At 41.4% G+C, this 18,792-nt stretch overlaps 1 protein-coding gene across 7 annotated transcripts in view; it reads right to left on the reverse strand.

The window, feature by feature from the left end:
• Positions 1-18,792, reverse strand: part of ptprk (protein tyrosine phosphatase receptor type K) — a 603,086-nt gene that overhangs the window by 112,786 nt on the left and 471,508 nt on the right. For all 7 annotated transcript variants that reach the window (XM_072556025.1, XM_072556024.1, XM_072556023.1 and 4 more), the window contains exon 14: positions 13,182-13,320. In XM_072556025.1, coding sequence (XP_072412126.1) covers positions 13,182-13,320 — 139 coding nt within the window. The remainder of the gene's footprint in view (positions 1-13,181; positions 13,321-18,792) is intronic.

Consider the following 18,792-nt stretch of genomic DNA (forward strand, 5'->3'; position numbering starts at 1 on the left):
ATTCATTTATTCTTTTGTTCACAAGCCTATCACCTTATTGATAACAACAGAATAGAATAGAAATTTACTGTCATGTACTTTTACATGAAAAATACAGTGAAAGGTTTTATATGCTGCTCCACCACAAGACCTACATCAATAACAAACACTACAATTACAGATGACCAATGATTATTCACACATCATTCATCCACATTGTACCTTGATTTCAAAATGCTCAACAAAACATGACTTTCGGGGACCAAGAATTTGCACAAAAGGAGAAACTAGTCACATACAAGTTTGGCCTTCAGAGCATAAACATTTGCCTTTGCTTTGTTCATATTTATTCATTATTAATAGAAATTGCTTGTTTATACGTGAGATCAATTTAACCAACCATTCAGCTTACAGATTATAAGACTGTGACAAATCATAGGTGGTCATAGGATAAATTACACCAGTACGTACGGTTTCCAAATACCATTGAATCTCCATGTGAATATCGTGACCTGATTGCAGGCATTTTATAAAACCCTATGAACAAGGTGGCATGACAATCCTTTTAGTGACTCTGTGTATATATGGATGACATCCTGAGAATGTGAAAACATGAAGGTGTCCTGATCTTTTCTGCTGATGGTACACAAGTTAGGTTGGCTCCAATCTGTTCCTAGTTATCCTAGTGCCTGAGCATAAAATTAGCTTCATTTACTAAATACCAGATTATTTACAAGCATCCAATGACAGGTCGTAATAGAAATGGGGCAAATGCCACTTAATTATAGTGGGAGCAGCTTTTCTGGAATTGGGACTTGGGTGTATTATTGAAGGAGTGTTATCTTAATTCTAATTTCATTACATCTTCTCGAATGAAAACTGACATTGGCTTCTTGAAACGTAAAATGTTCTGCTCTCCAGCCTTCAATTCATACAAAATAAATGTGCAAGTGATCTGATTGAAATCACTGACTCATTGTATCCCTTCACTGTCCCATTCTGTTCTTTCACAGGACTCATAGCCAGGGCTTGCTTCAAAGTGATAAAGGCCAATCATTCTGAGACTAGAAATATGATCAAACACAGAGGATGCTGGAGAAACTCAGCAGGGCTGTGGAGAAGAAATAGAGTTATGTTTTGAGTCTGCTCAGGACTCCTCTTCAGAATGTCAGGAATCCTTAAAAACCTTGTCTAACAAAGATCTATCAACAACTTTTCAAAATGGAGTTCCAGACTTCCACTACCCATTATGCGAAGAAGTGTTTTTGGCTTTATTCCTGTTGCCCTTGCTCTAATTCTTTGTCTGCTTGTCACGGACTTGCCACACTCCAGGAGATAGCTTCTCTGTACTTACCCGTTAATCATTTGATTTGAATACCCAAGAATTTCATGGACTAAAAACAATTTTAATAAAGGACAACATTGACCCAAAATAGCTGGTGTCATCACCTAACAAGGATAGGCAACTCACATGGAATATACAAAACTGGCTGCAACAGAACAACCATCTTAATTAGGAGGCACTGAAATCCAATGATGTGTGAAGAAATTTGTTTCTCATCTTACACATCTCAACTTGCACATAATGGAGATGAAAGGTTACCTGTCGAGTGTTCAGTTTGAAAAACCAGTGATCTAGACTTGAAAGATGCAAACTGACCAAAATTCAGTGGCTTGCTTAAAACAAGGACAGAAAAAGCAACATTAACAATTAACATTAAGATGACAAAAGGCTTTTTGCTCTTTGCCCTTCTCTCAAACTCAAAAAACCAGTGTTGGCGAAAAAGTAACTTGGAGAGCCATTCATAGGGAAATCAAGGTGATCTGCAAGAGTGGCCACTCCTGGTGAAATAGGGCTACAGCTAAGCAGTTGGACTCAAGATTTCTTTTTTCTTGAAACTCAAGGGACTCTTAAGATCTACATTTGCTTTTATTACCCTACCCGTACTGGACATTTTTTTCCTAACCCTCTTTATTGGTAAACATTATTATCTTTTGTTTATGTGGGCATTTGATGTCATATTTAGTACATTTCTTGGATTCAAAATGTAATAAAACTCTTTCATTGAACAAACATTCCTTGGAATGGGCTCTCCTTAATTTTTGATCTGGTTAACTAAGTTAATTGGAAAATGATAACCACTTGCTGAAAAAAAAATTTTGTTGCAGTTGATTAAAAGGGGCTCCTCACCGGGTCATAACAGATGCAAAAAATATACCAGCAAATGCTAATGAAATTCTTACTTTTATATTAAGAGGATTAATGTACAAGATGATAGAAGTCATGGCACTGTAGAGAGCTTAGTGTATATTTACCAGCACGATACCTATTCTGCAATTAAATTAAAGGGAGAGATTACACAAACTAGGGTTGCATTCAAAAATTATTTAATATTTTTATTATGCACAGCCTATTTATTTAAATGTGTGGGGCCTTTAAACTTCTTTGCAGAGCATTTGCAAGGTGCTAGATTGTGTTCAGTCTGTGTAGGAAGTTCTCTTACAAATTAGGAGATTAAGATCAATTTACTTTCAAGATGTTAAGGTAAACTGATAAACCAGACAGAAGGAGCTATTTCTCCTTTTTGGCAAGATGAGAACTAGGGGAGTAGTCTAAAAACTTAGCCAACTTTTCACCAGGAAAATAAATAAACACCGAAAGTATGGTTACAGTTTAGCATCTGATGCTAGGCAACATATTTGATTTCAATTGGAGATTGATATGTTTTTGCCAACCAAAGATATTAAGGCATACAAAGTGCAGAGACAGATATATACAGTTAGCTTGCAGATCAGACCTGACCTTAATATATAGCAGAACAGACCTAAATGGCTAAATGACTGACACCTGCTCCTATGTTCCTGTGTGGCATTTCTTGTTAGTTACACATTCAGATTGCTGCTCCTAGGATCTCTGACAGGATCCGTTTCACATCTATGGTTTACAATTGTTCAGATGTTCCAATGCAGGTTTGTAGATTTTTCAACTCTGATATTTTAACATTGCATGGTCCTGCTCCTCTCTGGAATCTGACTGCCCGATATTACATAGCCTATTTTGCACTTGAATTCAGCAGCATTTTGCCTCTCTTCTTGCAATTTATGTTAGACACCAAACAACCCACTGTTTGTCAGGAAACACTATCATAAAGACAAATACTATGCTTTTCAACATTCAATTTTGTTGGCAAGGAGAGGAATGACCGTTCACACTTATCCCTTTCCACGTGTGTCACAATATTTAAAACATCCTCTTTGAATAATGTAACCTCTTCATGATTGCTTCTACATCCATTTTAGCCCCTCTCGTCGTTGTGTCACCCCACCGCACTCTGCAAACTGCTCTCCACAACCATTTTCCATTTGCATCCTGACCATTTCCCACATCACCTAACATTCTCACAGATTTGCTACAGCACAGAAAAAAACAAATTCAGCCCAACATGTCTACTCCAGTTCTTTAAATTAGCTATTTCCTTATGGTCTCTGGACTTTTCCTTCAACTCTGCATATTATTCCTTTGCAGACAGTTACCTAATACCCTTTTGAATGCCTCAACTGAACCTACCTCCATCACACTCATAGGTACTCAACTCCAGGAGCTGGAGCTGGATGAACTTTGATCATTCAGGAGGTGGAGGGGGTTATTGAGAGGTGTTACAGGGAGGTAGTCACACTTCAGGTAAAAGAAGGTAGATGGGTTACTGTTGGGGGTGGAAAGGGAAAAGGCAGGCAGTGCAGGGATGCAGGGATTCCCTGTGGCCATTCTCCTCAACAAGTATATATCATTTTGGATATTATTGGGGGGGGTGTGGGGGGGAAAGAGAGGAGGAGATGACTTACCAGGTATAAGCAATGGAGCATAGGTCTCTGGCACAGAGTCTGTCCCTGTTGCTCAGAAGGGAAGGGGGAAGAGGAGCAGAGCATTAGTCACTGGGGACTCCAAAGTTAGGGGGACAGAGAGAATGTGGGAATGAGAGAGAACTCACGGTTGGTGTGCTGCCTCCCACGTGCCAGGGTTCGTGATGTCTCGGATTGTGTTTTCAGGATCCTTGCGGGGGAGGGGGAGCAAGCATTAGGCAGGAAATTGAAGCACAGGTCCTCAAGGGTCATAATCTCCGGATTACTGCCCGAGCCACGTGCCAATTGGCATAGGGACAAGAAAATTAGGCAAGTAAACACGTGGCTAAGGGATTGGTGTGGGAAAGAGGGATTCCACTTCATGGGGCATTGGCATCAGTTTTGGAACAGGGGGGATCTGTACCGTTGGGACGGTCTCCACCTGAACCGATCAGGTACCAATGTTCTAGCGAAGAGGATAAATAGGGTGGTCGGTAGGACTTTAAACTTCTGAGTTGGGGGGGAAGGGAAAGTGAAAGCAACAGGGAGTATGGAGGTAAATGGAAAGATAAGCAGCAGGATAGCATGTTTCCAGGCGGATTTAAAATTGAGGCAGACTGAGAATGCAGAAAAAAGCAAGGATAACTTAGGACATATGACTTCCAACATCTCTAATGATAAGGAAGTTAGCATTAAGGCACTTTACCTGAATGCTCGTAGCATTCATAACAAAGCCGATGAACTAATGGCACTGATAATAGTGAATGATTATGATGTGGTAGGCATCACAGAGACTTGGTTACAGGGGGGTCAGGACTGGCAGTTAAACCTCCATGGTTTTTCAACATATCGAAAAGACAGAGAGGTGGGCAGAGGGGGTGGGGTTGCCTTGTTAGTTAAGAACAAAATTAAATCTATGGTATTGAATGACATAGTGTCGGATGATGTGGAGTCTGTGTGGGTGGAATTGAGGAACCACAAAGGCAAAAAAAACATAATTGGAGTTGTGTATAGACCTCCTAACAGTGGTCAGGACCAGGGATGCAACATGTACCGGGAAATAGAGAAGGCATGTCAGAAAGGCAAGGTTACATTGATCATGGGAGACTTCAATATGCAGGTGAACTGGGTAAATAATGTTGCTAGTGGATCTAAAGAAAGGGAATTCATGGAATGCTTACAGGATGGCTTTTTGGAACAGCTTGTCATGGAGCCCACAAGAGAGCAGGCTATTCTTTGCAATGAACCAGACTCTATAAAAGATCTTAAAGTAAGGGAACCCTTAGGAAGTAGCAACCATAATATGGTAGAGTTCAGTCTGGAGTTTGAAAGGGAGAAGACAAAATCGGATGTAATGGTGTTACAGTTGAATAAAGGTAATTATGAGGGCATGAGAGAGGAACTGACTAAAATAGACTGGAAGCAGAGGCTAACCGGGAAGACACTAGAGCAAAAATGGCAGGAGTTTGTGGGTAAAATTGAGGACACTGTACAGAGGTTCATTCCCAAGAAAAGAAAGATTAACCGGGGAGGGATTAGACAACCTTGGCTGACAAAGGAAGTCAGGAAATGTATTAAAGAAAAAGAGAGATCCTATAAAGTGGCTAAGAACAGTGGGAAATCAGAAGATTGGGAAGGATACAAAAGCAAACAGAGGATAACAAAGAGTGTAATAAGAAATGAGAGGATCAAATATGAAGGTAGGCTAGCCAGTAATATTAGAAATAATAGTAAAAGTTTCTTTCAGTACATAAGAAACAAACGACAGGCAAAAGTAGACATTGGGCCACTTCAAACTGATGCAGGAAGCCTAGTGATGGGAGATAAGGAAATAGCAGGAGAACTTAACAAGTACTTTGCGTCAGTTTTCACAGTGGAAGACATGAGTAATATCCCAAAAATTAAAGGGTGTCACGGGGCTGAGCCGAGTATGGTTGCCATTACGAAAGAGATAGTGCTAGAAAAGTTAAAAAGTCTTAAAATTGATAAATCTCCTGGCCCCGATGGGATACACCCTAGAGTTCGGAGAGAGGTGGCTGAGGAAATAGCAGAGGCATTGGTTGAGATCTTTCAAGAGTCACTGGAGTCAGGAAAGGTCCCGGATGATTGGAAGATGGCTGTTGTAACCTCCTTGTTCAAGAAAGGATCAAGGCAAAAGATGGAAAATTATAGGCCAATCAGCTTAACCTCTGTTGTTGGTAAAATTCTAGAATCCATCATTAAGGATGAGGTTTCTAAATTCTTGGAAGAGCAGAGTCTGATTAGAACAAGTCAACATGGATTTAGTAAAGGGAGCTCATGCCTGACAAACCTGTTGGAATTTTTTGAAGAGGTAACAAGTAGGTTAGACCAGGGAAACCCAGTGGATGAGGTCTATCTGGACTTTCAAAAGGCCTTTGATAAGGTGCCACACGGGAGGCTGCTGAGCAAGGTGAGGGCCCATGGTGTTCGAGGTGAGCTGCTGGGATGGATTGAGGATTGGCTGTCTAACAGAAGGCAGAGAGTTGGGATAAAAGGTTCTTTTTCAGAATGGCAGCCGGTGACGAGCGGTGTCCCGCAGGGTTCGGTGCTGGGGCCACAGCTGTTCGCATTATATATTAATGATTTGGATGAGGGAACCGGGGGCATTCTAGCGAAGTTTGCCGATGATACAAAGTTAGGTGGACAGGCAGGTAGTACTGAGGAAGTGGGGAGGCTACAGAAGGATCTAGACAGGTTGGGAGTGTGGTCCAGGAAATGGCTGATGGAATTTAACGTGAGCAAGTGCGAGGTCTTGCACTTTGGCAAAAAGAATAAAAGCATGGACTACTTTATAAATGGTGAGAAAATTAATAAAGCCAAAGCACAAAGGGATCTGGGAGTGCTAGTCGAGGATTCTCGAAAGGTAAACATGCAGGTTGAGTCTGTGATTAAGAAAGCGAATGCAATGTTGTCTCTTATCTCAAGAGGGTTGGAATATAAAAGCAGAGATGTACTACTAAGACTTTATAAAGCTCTGGTTAGGCCCCATTTGGAGTACTGTGTCCAGTTTTGGTCCCCACACCTCAGGAAGGACATACTGGCACTGGAACGTGTCCAGCGGAGATTCACACGGATGATCCCTGGAATGACAGGTCGAGCATATGAGGAACGGCTGAGGATACTGGGATTGTATTCGTTGGAGTTTAGAAGATTAAGGGGAGACTTAATAGAGACGTACAAAATAATACATGGCTTGGAAAAGGTGGATGCTAGGAAATTGTTTCCGTTAGACGAGGAGACTAGGACCCGTGGACAGAGCCTTAGAATTAGAGGGGGTCATTTCAGAACAGAAATGCGGAGACATTTCAGAACAGAAATGCGGAGACATTTCTTCAGCCAGAGAGTGGTGGGCCTGTGGAATTCATTGCCACGGAGTGCAGTGGAAGCCGGGATGCTAAATGTCTTCAAGGCCGAGATTGATAGATTCTTGTTGTCTAGAGGAATTAAGGGCTACGGGGAGAACGCTGGTAAGTGGAGCTGAAATGCGCATCAGCCATGATTGAATGGCGGAGTGGACTCGATGGGCCGAATGGCCTTACTTCCACTCCTATGTCTTATGCCCAAGTCATGCTCCACATAGGCACCAATAACATAGGTAGGAAGAGAGATGGGAACTTAAAGCAGAAATTCAGGGAACTAGGGTGGAAGCTAAGAGCTAGGACAAACGGTTGTTATCTCTGGTTTGTTACCCATGCCAGGTGCCAGCAAGGTGAGTAATAGAGCGAGAGAGAGAGAGGGAGAGGAGCTGAACATGTGGCTACAGGGATGATGCAGGAGGGAGAAATTTTGGATTCTTCGATGATTGGGGGTCTTTCTGGGTTTCTGGGATCTCTACAAACAAGATAGTCTTCACCTGAGCCAGAGGGGCACAAATATCTTTGGGGGGGAATTTGCTAATGCTCTTTGGATGGGTTTAAAACTAGTTCAGCAGGAAGATGGGAATTTAAATTGTAGCTCAAGTATAGAGGAGGTTGAGAGTAGGGAGCTCCGAAATAAGGTTTCAGGGTTGCAAGAGGGCACCAGCAAGCAAGAAGTTGGTGTGAAATGTGTATATTTCAACGCCAGGAGCATCCGGCATACATTAGGTGAACTTGCAGCATGGGGTCGTTACCTCAGGACTTCAATATTGTGGCCATTTCAGAGTCATGAGCAAAGCAGGGACAGGAATGGTTGTTGCAAGTTCCAGGATTTAGATGTTTCAGTAAGAACAGAGAAGATGGTAAAAGAGGAGGAGGTGTGGCATTGTTAGTCAAGGACACATTATGGCTGCCGAAAGGACATTTGAGGACTCGTCAACTGAGGTTGTATGGGCTGAGATTAGAAACCGGAAAGGAGAGGTCACCCTGTTTGGAGTTTTTTTTATTGGCCTTCGAATAGTTCTAGAGATGTAGAGGAAAGGATAGCAAAGATAATTCTGGATAGGAGCAAGAGTGACAGGTATTTGTAATGCGGGACTTTAACTTTCCAAATATTGCCTGGAAATACAATAGTTCAAGTACTTTAGATGGGTCCATTTTTGTCCATTGTGTGCAGGAGTGTTTTCTGACACAGTATGTAGACAAGCCAACAAGGGGAGAGGTCACATTAGATTTGGTACTAGGTGATGACCCTGGCCAAGTGTTAGGTTTGGAGGTAAGTGAGCACTTTGGTGAGAGTGACAATAATTCAGTTATGTTTACTTTAGTGATAGGTATACACATGGAGGGCAAGAGCTACAGCTAGGGGAAAGGCAATTACGATGCGATTAGACAAGATTTAGGATGCATAAGATGGGGAAGGAAACTGCAGGAAATCGGCACAATAGAAATGTGGAGTTTATTCAAGGAACTGCTACTGTGTGTATGTAATAAGTATGTGCCTGTCAGACAGGGAGGAAGTTTTCAAGCGCAGGAACTGTGGTTTACTAAAGAAGTTGAATCACTTGAAGAAGACGGATGTTAGGATGAGATGTGAAGGCTCATTTAGGGCGATTGAGAGATACAAGTTAGCCAGAGAAGACCTAAGGAGAGAGCTAAGACGAGCAAGGAGGGGACATGAGAAGTTGTTTGTGGATAAGGTCAAGGAAAATGCTAAAGCTTTCGATAGGTATATAAGGGGTAAAAGAATGACGAGAGTAAGATTAGGGCCATTCAAGGACAGTAGTGGGAAGTTGCGTGTGGAATCAGAGGAGATAGGGAAAGTGTTAGATGAATATTTTTCATCAGTATTCACACTGGACAAAGACAATGTTGTCAAAGAGAATACTGAAAAAACAGGCTACTAGACTAGATGGGATTGAGGTTCACAAGGAGGAGATGTTAGAAATTCTGGAAAGTGTGAAAATATATAAATACTCTGGACCGGATGGAATTTTTCTTCGGATTCTCTGGAAAGCCAGGGAGGAGATTGCTGAGCCTTTGGCTTTGATCTTTATCTAGTCATTGTCTATAGGAAGAGTACCAGAATACTGGAGGATAGCAAATGTCGTCCCCTTGTACAAGAAGGGGAGTAGAGACAACCCTGGTAACTATAGACCAGTGAGCCTTACTTCGGTTGTGGGTAAAGTGTTGGAAAACGTTATAACAGATAGGATTTATAATCATCTCGATAGGAGTAAGTTGATTAGGGATAGTCAACAGGGTTTTGACAAGGGTGATTGAGAGATACAAGTTAGCCAGGGAAGACCTAAAGAGAGAGCTAAGACGAGCAAGGAGGGGACATGAGAAGTTGTTTGCGGATAAGGTCAAGGAAAACCCTAAAGGGGTAGGACATGCCTCACAAACATGATTGAGTTCTTTGAGAAGGTGACCAATCAGGTGGATGAGGGTAAAGCAATTGATGTGGTATACAGAGGAACCTCGATTATCCGAATATCAATTATCCGAATATCAGATTATCCAAGGGAGATCTTGAGGTCCCGATAGAAACATTATATCAAAGACGTGTTTCCAACACTGATTGCGTCTTTGTTTACAATGATTAAAAGTGAACTTGGCTTACTGAAATGCTGCCGACAACAGTTCTGGACTGATGGGAGCCCAGGCACCGTTTCCAAATGACTGACCTCCTGCCCCCTCTCTCTCTCCCCACACACTTTGCCTGGAGTTCCACACAGGGGTGTACCCTAAACCCCTTTACCCAGATAATCTCTCTAACATTGCCCTGCACAGAACAAAGGTGGAACTTGTCAAAATGTTGCAGTAAAAAGTTGTGTGTGCGCACGCGTGTGGCTGTGTGTGTGGGCGCTCGCTATTTGTAAACTCACCTCCCCCCACAAAAGGCAGCAGCTGTCTTGATGTTGGTGTCCAGTCTGGCCGCCCTGGAGAGGGGAGCACGGATGGGCGGGGGCGGATGGGGGCGCTGACGGTGAGACGGTGTTGCATGGGATTGGGGGATGGGCAGGGGTGGCAGTGTTACACAGGGTTGGACTGGTTTGGGATCGGGAGGGGGGTGGGGGCAGGGGCTCATGCATGGTGTGCTGCTGCTTAGTCTCCTGAACGGGGAGCGGACTAAACAGAAAACTCTGAGCTCCAGAGGAAAGGCATTGAATCAATTAATCAAATAACAATTATCTGAACGAGACAGTGCCTACCTATCTCATTCAGATAATCGAAGTTCCTCTGTATATGGATTTCAGTAACGTGTCTGATAAGGTTCCTCATGGTAGGCCACACAAAATATACTGGTATGGGATTGAGGTTGATTTAGCGGTTTGGATCAGAAATTGGTGGTTGATGGGAAATGTTCATCCTGGAGTTCAGTTACTAGTGGTGTACCACAAGGACCTGTTTTGGGTCCACTGCTGTTTGTCATTTTTATAAATGACCTGGATGAAGGTGTAGAAGGATGGATTAGCAAATTTGTGCATGACACTAAGTTCGGTGGAGTTGTGGACAGTGCCGAAGGATGTTGTAGGTTACAGAGGGACATAGATAAGCTGCAGAGCCGGGCTGAGAGGTCGCAAATGGAGTTTGATGCAGAAAAGTGTGATGTGATTCACTTTGGAAAGAGTAACAGGAATACAGAGCACTGGGCTAATGGTAAGATTTTTGGTAGTGTAGATGAGCAGAGAGATCTTGGTGTCCATGTACACAGATCCCTCAAAGTTGCCACCCAGGTTGATAGGGCTGTTAAGGCAGCATATGGCATGTTAGCTTTTATTAGTAGGGGGATTGAGTTTCGGAACCATGAGGTCATGCTGCAGCTGTACATAACTCTGGTGTGCACTTGGAATATTGCATGCAGTTCCAGTCACTGTATTATAGGAAGGATGTGGAAGGTTTGGAAAGGGTTCTGAGGAGATTTACTAGGATGTTGCCTGGTATGGAGGGAAAGTCTTCTGAGGAAAGTTTGAGGGACTTGAGGCTGTTTTCATTGGAGAGAAAAAGGTTGAAAAGTGACTTAATTGACACATATAAAATAATCAGAGAGTTAGACTGGGTGGACAGTGAGAGCCTTTTTCCTCAGATAATGATGGATAGCACGAGGGTACATAGCTTCAAATTGAGGGGTGATAGATGTAGCACAGATGTCAGAGGTAGTTTCTTTACTCAGAAAGTAGTAGGGGCGTGGAACGCACTGCCTGCAACAGTAGTAGACTTGCCAACTTTAAGGTATTTGAACTGTCACTGGATAGGCATATGGGTGAGAATGGAATGGTGAGACGGACTACAGATTGGTTTTACAGGGCGGTGCAACTTCAAGGGCCAAAGGGCCTGTACTGTGCTGCAATACTCTATGTTCTATTCCAGATTCTTACATTCTGCTGCAAGAAAACATTTGCCCTTTGTCTTAATTGCTTCTTTTTCCAATTACCTTAAAACTTTTCCCTTGTATACTTGATCTTTTCATTCGTGAGAATAACTTTCCTTGGCCTGATCGCTCCAGACCCCATAAATAATTCCTCAAATTATTTTGAGTACCTCTGTCAAATCTCTTCTCAAGCTTTTCTTCTCCAAAGAAAACAATCTCAGATTCTTCAATCTATGTAATTTACGTTTCTCATCTCTGATTCATCCTCATGCATCTTCACTGCACCTTCTCCAACGATGCCTTGACACTCATTGTAAAGTGAGGTGCCCAGACCTAGAGGTGATACTTGAAGTTGACACTGAACCTGTGTTGTTTACAACTTCAGCATAACCCCATTGCTCTTATACTCTATTAATGAAAAGCTATTAAGTAAAGCTTTATTACTTTATTTATGCTTTATATACTGCTGTATCTCATTTGCACCAACACCCTCAAATGACTTATGCATATATACAAATTCCTCTGCTTTAGAATGTAGTTTGTAGTGTTACTCTACGTTTGATTTACCATTATGAATCACTGCATAGTTCTCTACTTTGAAATTCATCTGCCACTATTCCACACTTTGTCAACTTGTCTTTGCCTATTTGGCACACCTCAGAGTTCACCCTGTCTTTAAGTGGCCTTCACCTTCCTCTGACTCTTCTCCTTTTCTACTCCATAATATATCCACCATGCTTCCTTTGTAGTCCACTTGATAAACCTTCCTCCTACATTCATGTCATTCAGTCACATCCCCATTTGCCAAGTCAAACCAGCAGCTCTATTATTTCTCCTTCTCTGCTTAATCTCAAAATATTTCATTGAGTCATTTAGTTTTCAGAAAAATCAGTCTTTTCCACATTACAATTCTGCAGCTTACAAAGGCAAAAATGCTGGGTACCTCAATCATAAATTAAGGAAGGTCCATCGATGTTTCCTTTCAGACTTCACAGGAAAGTTTCAATTTCAACAAGCTGCAGTACTAACTTCTAACTGTGGCCTTCTGCTGGGCGGTTTTACCAACCAGAGGGATTATTATAGATCCAGCTGGTGTCTCAGGTTAGAAAATTTCACAATTCTAGGCAGAGTTTCTCATCAGCAGTAATAATGTCAAAAAAATTACGGTGCGTGAAAACTTGAGTAATCATTGGGCTTTTTACATTTTAGATAAGCCATGGCTGGTTAGAAAACAGGCACAAACGTTCAAGGTGAAACTCATTACAGAACTTGGGATCAAAAAATTTACCAAGTTCATGTCACTCGTAATTTAGATGTCAAGAACTGATCAAGTCTACTTCCTCTTGCAGTTTTGAAATGAGCATTGGCCACTCTTTCCTTAAATAAAATGTGTAAGCAGTAGGCACTCTTGTTAGTTTTTTCTTGGTTATATGAAATATCATGGTATTACTATATAAAGCAATTAGTTATTTTGTTAAAAGAGACAAACACTGTTACAAAGTGCAATTATCATCAAACTACCTAAAACTGCTTTAGAAATGCATTATGGATTCTGTGCAATAAGTCAATTAGTAGCTGCATTCATTCTAGAAACACAAACAGTACAGTACCTTTTCTTGACGATCATTACCACAACCAGGAGGAGGAGGATGAAAGCCAGAACTCCAGCACTGATTCCAGCGATTTTCACTACCCGATCAGTTTGCTTGACAGGATCAGGGACCACCTCAGGTTCTTCAGTTGTGGCTGCTAAATTAGTCAGAAGAAGTCTTTGTATGAAAGTATGTAATCATTTCTGACAGGAAAATAATCTTGAATGTCATGTTCCTAAAGTACACTTAAAATACGCAGGTAACAATTCATAAAATATTGCATCCCACATTATGAGATTATTAGATTTTGCCATGCTAAATTTTCAGCGATGCAAACTATACTTTCAACTTACTGAAAGTTCGTATTAATTTTAACATTAAAGAACAAGGATGATGAATTTAAAAATAGACATATTAATACAATTAACATAAATGGAATTAAAATTTTTCGCACAACCTATTTTGAAAGTAACTCAATTCGGTCGATTTAAATTTGAGAAGTTTTCAGAGTTATGCATTTTATCAGTGCAGTTTTACATACTGAGATATCATTCTTATTCAAGTCTCAAAAATCAATGAAAATAGTTGTAATACTCATTTATCAGATTTTTTTTGAAAGGTAGCCAAAAAGATAAATAACAATTTCAAGTACTATTGTTTAGCAACATTAAGTTTTCATAAGCTGGTGATATTACAGATTCAGGCATTGGTCAAAAAATATTTCCACAGCAAAATCTATATGCAAATTCTAAATTACACTTTAATCAGTTTTTAAAAAAATAAAATTTAAAGCAACCCTGCCACTGCATTATCATTTCAAACTGTAAGCAGTGGAAGATAGTCGTGCAAAGAAACTTTAATTGAAGTCTGGAGAGGTAAATGATAGATTAAATGTATTCTTAATAAGCATGAAAAAATTAACATATTAAAATGGTACATCACCACTCATAAAAAAATCACATAAGATTGGTTTGGATGCTGGATCTCAGAAGGGTAAGATATTTAGGATGAATTTGCAGGACAACCTATGCAGTAATATGGTACACAAATTATTTTTGTAGTAATCTATACTGCCATGAACATCCCATACATTTTGTTCAATACTGGTCAATTATTACACAACCAGAAATAAGGAAACTAAGCACTTATCACAAAATAAAATGGACTACCCAAGTAGCTAAATTTTCTACCTGTGAGATGTTCAGCAAGTAAGTGCACTTTCAATGATTTCTCCTTTTGGTTAGTATAATTTGCTTCTCTAATACAGTGAGTACCGAGTAATTAAATACACTAACTCTACCGTAGAAATTTGGGCAAGCCTTCCTAATTTGCACTGTGACCTTGATCTCGTACCAGGATGTATTGAGCAAAACCAAGCACAGATTTTAGAAGCATTTATTAAAAAGAATCCTAAGCACATTCAAACCAATTTTATAACATTGATGATCTACCTGAACCATTATGAAATAACAGCATTTGATTCAAATGTGCATTTTTCTTTACACTCTTTATCACCTTTGTTGATACTTAATGAATGGCATCTAAGTCTATGACTCAGACACTTAGGCATAGTACACAGCAAAACAAAGGGCTGATTTTTGCAGAGATTGTTGGGATGTCAAAGTGACTATCATGCGATTTAGTTGTTATTTGTTGGATTTTAAAATGGTTAAAAAAATCCTATCACTTCCCAGTAGGTCTGTGCTGGGATATTAGTGAAAAGGTGCCATTGTTTCCCTAGCATTCCTGATGAAGGGCTTATGCCTGAAATGTTGATTCTCCTGCTTCTTGGATGCTGCCTGACCTGCTATGCTTTTCTTTTGACTTTTTGACTCTGAATCTCCAGCAGTTGCAGTCCTCACTTTCTCCTGACTCTGTAAATTAAGGATGATGGGTGGGCCAGTGAAGTAAGGAGTCCAATCAGAGGGTCTACTGTGACAACTGGCTTGTTGCCCCACCAGGGCAGATGGACTGTGCTAAGGCAAGGATGCAGTCCTCAAGGGCATACCAGAATGGAATTGTTCTCTGTTAAATTTTAAAATGGTAAAGAAATATCCTATCGCTTCCCAGTAAGATAGTGCTGGGATGTTAGTGAAAAGGTGCCATCGTTTCCCCAGCATGCCACTAGGAGTTCATCTCCTTTTCAATTCCAAGCTCAGTCTCTGTTGGAAAGATCTTCTTTGCAATGACATCTCTTGCCCAATATGCAAGATCACTGGGAATCATGAATGAGACTAGTCGACAAGCTAGTGCATCCTTTGCTGAGTCTCACCTCTGTGGTGCCATCAAACTTCAGCCCAAAAGGTAGAGAAGAGTTAGGAAGTCAACATGTCAATAGCAGCAGAGATGTGGAGAAACAGATTGGGAAACAGATTTTGGAAAGGTGCAGAAGCCACAGGGTCGTAGTCATGGGCGACTTCAACTTCCCAAATATTGATTGGAAGCTCTTTAGATCAAGTAGATTGGATGGGGCGGTGTTTGTGCAGTGTGTCCAGGAAGCTTTTCTAACGCAGTATGTAGATTGTCCAACCAGAGGGGAGGCCATATTGGATTTGGTACTCGGTAACGAACCGGGACAAGTGGTGGGCTTGTTGGTGGGTGAACATTTTGGTGATGGCGACCACAATTCTGTGACTTTCACCTTGGTTATGGAGAGAGATAGGTGCGCACAACAAGGTAGATTTTACAATTGGGGGAAGGGAAATTACGATGCTGTAAGACAGGATTTGAGGAGCATACGTTGGGAGCATAGGCTGTTAGGGAAGGATGTGGTGGAAATGTGGGACTTTTTCAAGGAGCAGATACGACGTGTCCTTGATATGTATGTACCGATCAGGCAGGGAAGAAATGGTCGTGTGAGGGAGCCTTGGTTGACGAGGGAGGTTGAATGTCTAGTAAAGAGGAAGAAGGAGGCTTACATAAGGTTGAGGAAACAAGGTTCAGACAGAGCAGTGGAGGGATACAGGATAGCCAGAAGGGACCTGAAGAAAGGGATTAGGAGAGCTAAGAGAGGGCATGAAAAATCCCTGGCGGATAGGATCAAGGATAACCCCAAGGCATTCTATGCATATGTGAGAAACCTGAGAATGACGAGAACGAGGGTAGGTCCGATCAAGGACAGTGGTGGGAGACTGTGTATTGAGTCGGAAGAGATAGGAGAGGTCTTGAACAAGTACTTCTCTTCAGTATTTACGAACGAGAGGGACCGTATTGTTGAAGAGGAGAGTGTGAAACGGACTGATAAGCTAGAAGAGATACCTGTTAGGAAGGAAGATGTGTTGGACATTTTGAACAACTTGAGGATAGACAAGTCCCCCGGGCCTGACGGGATATATCCTAGGATTATGTGGGAAGCAAGAGAGGAAATTGCAGTACCGTTGGCAATGATCTTCTCGTCTTCACTGGCAACTGGGGTGGTACCAGGGGACTGGAGAGTAGCGAATGTTGTGCCCCTGTTCAAAAAAGGGAATAGGGATAACCCCGGGAATTACAGGCCAGTTAGTCTTACTTCTGTGGCAGGCAAAGTAATGGAAAGGGTACTGAGGGATAGGATTTACGAGTATCTGGAAAGACACTGCTTGATTAGGGACAGCCAGCACGGATTTGTGAAGGGTAGGTCTTGCCTTACAAGTCTTATTGAATTCTTCGAGGAGGTGACCAAGCATGTGGATGAGGGTAGAGCAGTGGATGTAGTGTACATGGATTTTAGTAAGGCATTTGATAAGGTTCCCCATGGTAGGGTTATGCGGAAAGTCAGGAGGCATGGGATAGAGGGAAATTTGGCCAATTGGATAGAAAACTGGCTAACCGGTAGAAGTCAGAGAGTGGTGGTAGATGGTAAATATTCAGCATGGAGTCCAGTTACAAGTGGAGTTCCGCAGGGATCAGTTCTGGGTCCTCTGCTGTTTGTAATTTTTATTAATGACTTAGAGGAGGGAGTCGAAGGGTGGGTCAGTAAATTTGCAGATGATACAAAGATAGGTGGAGTTGTGGACAGTGAGGAGGGCTGTTGTCGGCTGCAGAGGGACTTAGATAGGATGCAGAGCTGGGCTGAGGAGTGGCAGATGGAGTTCAACCCTGCCAAGTGTGAGGTTGTCCATTTTGGAAGAACAAATCAGAATGCGGAATACAGGGTTAATGGTAGGGTTCTTGGTCAGGTGGAGGAACAGAGGGATCTTGGGGTCTATGTACATAGATCTTTGAAGGTTGCCACTCAGGTGGATAGAGTTTGTAAGAAGGCCTATGGAGTATTATCGTTCATTAGCAGAGGGATTGAATTCAAGAGTCGTGAGGTGATGTTGCAGCTGTACAGGACTTTGGTTAGGCCACATTTGGAGTACTGTGTGCAGTTCTGGTCGCCTCACTTTAGGAAAGATGTGGAAGCTTTGGAGAGGGTGCAGAGAAGATTTACCAGGATGTTGCCTGGAATGGAGAGTAGGTCGTACGAGGATAGGTTGAGAGTTCTCGGCCTTTTCTCGTTGGAACGGCGAAGGATGAGGGGTGACTTGATAGAGGTTTATAAGATGATCAGAGGAATAGATAGAGTAGACAGTCAGAAACTTTTTCCCCGGGTACAACAGAGTGTTACAAGGGGACATAAATTTAAGGTGAAGGGTGGAAGGTATAGGGGAGATGTCAGGGGTGGGTTCTTTACCCAGAGAGTGGTGGGGGCATGGAATGCGCTGCCCGAGGGAGTGGTAGAGTCAGATTCATTGGCGACCTTTAAGCGGCATTTGGATAGGTACATGGATGGGTGCTTAATCTAGGATAGAAGTTCGGCACAACATCGTGGGCCGAAGGGCCTGTTCTGTGCTGTATTGTTCTATGTTCTATGTTCTATGTTTCACTGCGCATAAAAAGTCTCAAATTGAAAATCACGTTTAATCAATAAATAAATTTTTCTTGGCCACTAAAACAGGAACAGATTCAATTACAACAATTACGTCTACACTTTCAAAGGGTGAAGAGTGAATGGTAAAATATTGCTGAAACGTAACCTCTCTCACCTTGCAAATGATGTTACTAACTTTGCAGAAAGATGCTTGAACCCATTCTTTGTAAAAAAAAAAGTGATTGATTTTAATGCAGATACTGTTTTGCTCCATAGTTCAAGCCTAATCCATTCTGCATTGAACTTTCAAATGTAGAATCTCAAATACACATGCAAAAACTTTACAAAGTGTAACGCGCATAAATTCCTCTCCGCAAATCAACTGGGAAACAAGAGACTTAGTGGCATACTGAAAGTCTGTATGCTAAATTTATAAGAACAATATTGGTTTCTGAAATTAATTTGTTTCTTTGCTCATCTAAAGAGACAAATTTTGTCAATAATTCTAAAACTACTCCATAAGAGATGAACCATCAATCCTCTACGCAAGTCTATTTTTGTTTTTAGAAGTAAATAGGATTAGGGCAGGTAGGTGGTCCTGCTCTGTACTTATTAATAACTTGTCTGCCCAATAACTGAAAAAAGGAAAAAAAACTTCCATTTGTTTTACAGTTACTTTTGTTTTAATTTTACCCTTGTTAAACAAGTACCATTTAAAATACAAATTTAATGGAGCTGGTTAAAAAAAAGGGAAATATGAAAATTGAAAACTCTAAAAAAAAAGTGACCAGCAATTCA

Source organism: Chiloscyllium punctatum, chromosome 3, assembly GCF_047496795.1.
Source record: "Chiloscyllium punctatum isolate Juve2018m chromosome 3, sChiPun1.3, whole genome shotgun sequence".
Classification (NCBI taxonomy): Eukaryota; Metazoa; Chordata; class Chondrichthyes; order Orectolobiformes; family Hemiscylliidae; genus Chiloscyllium; species Chiloscyllium punctatum.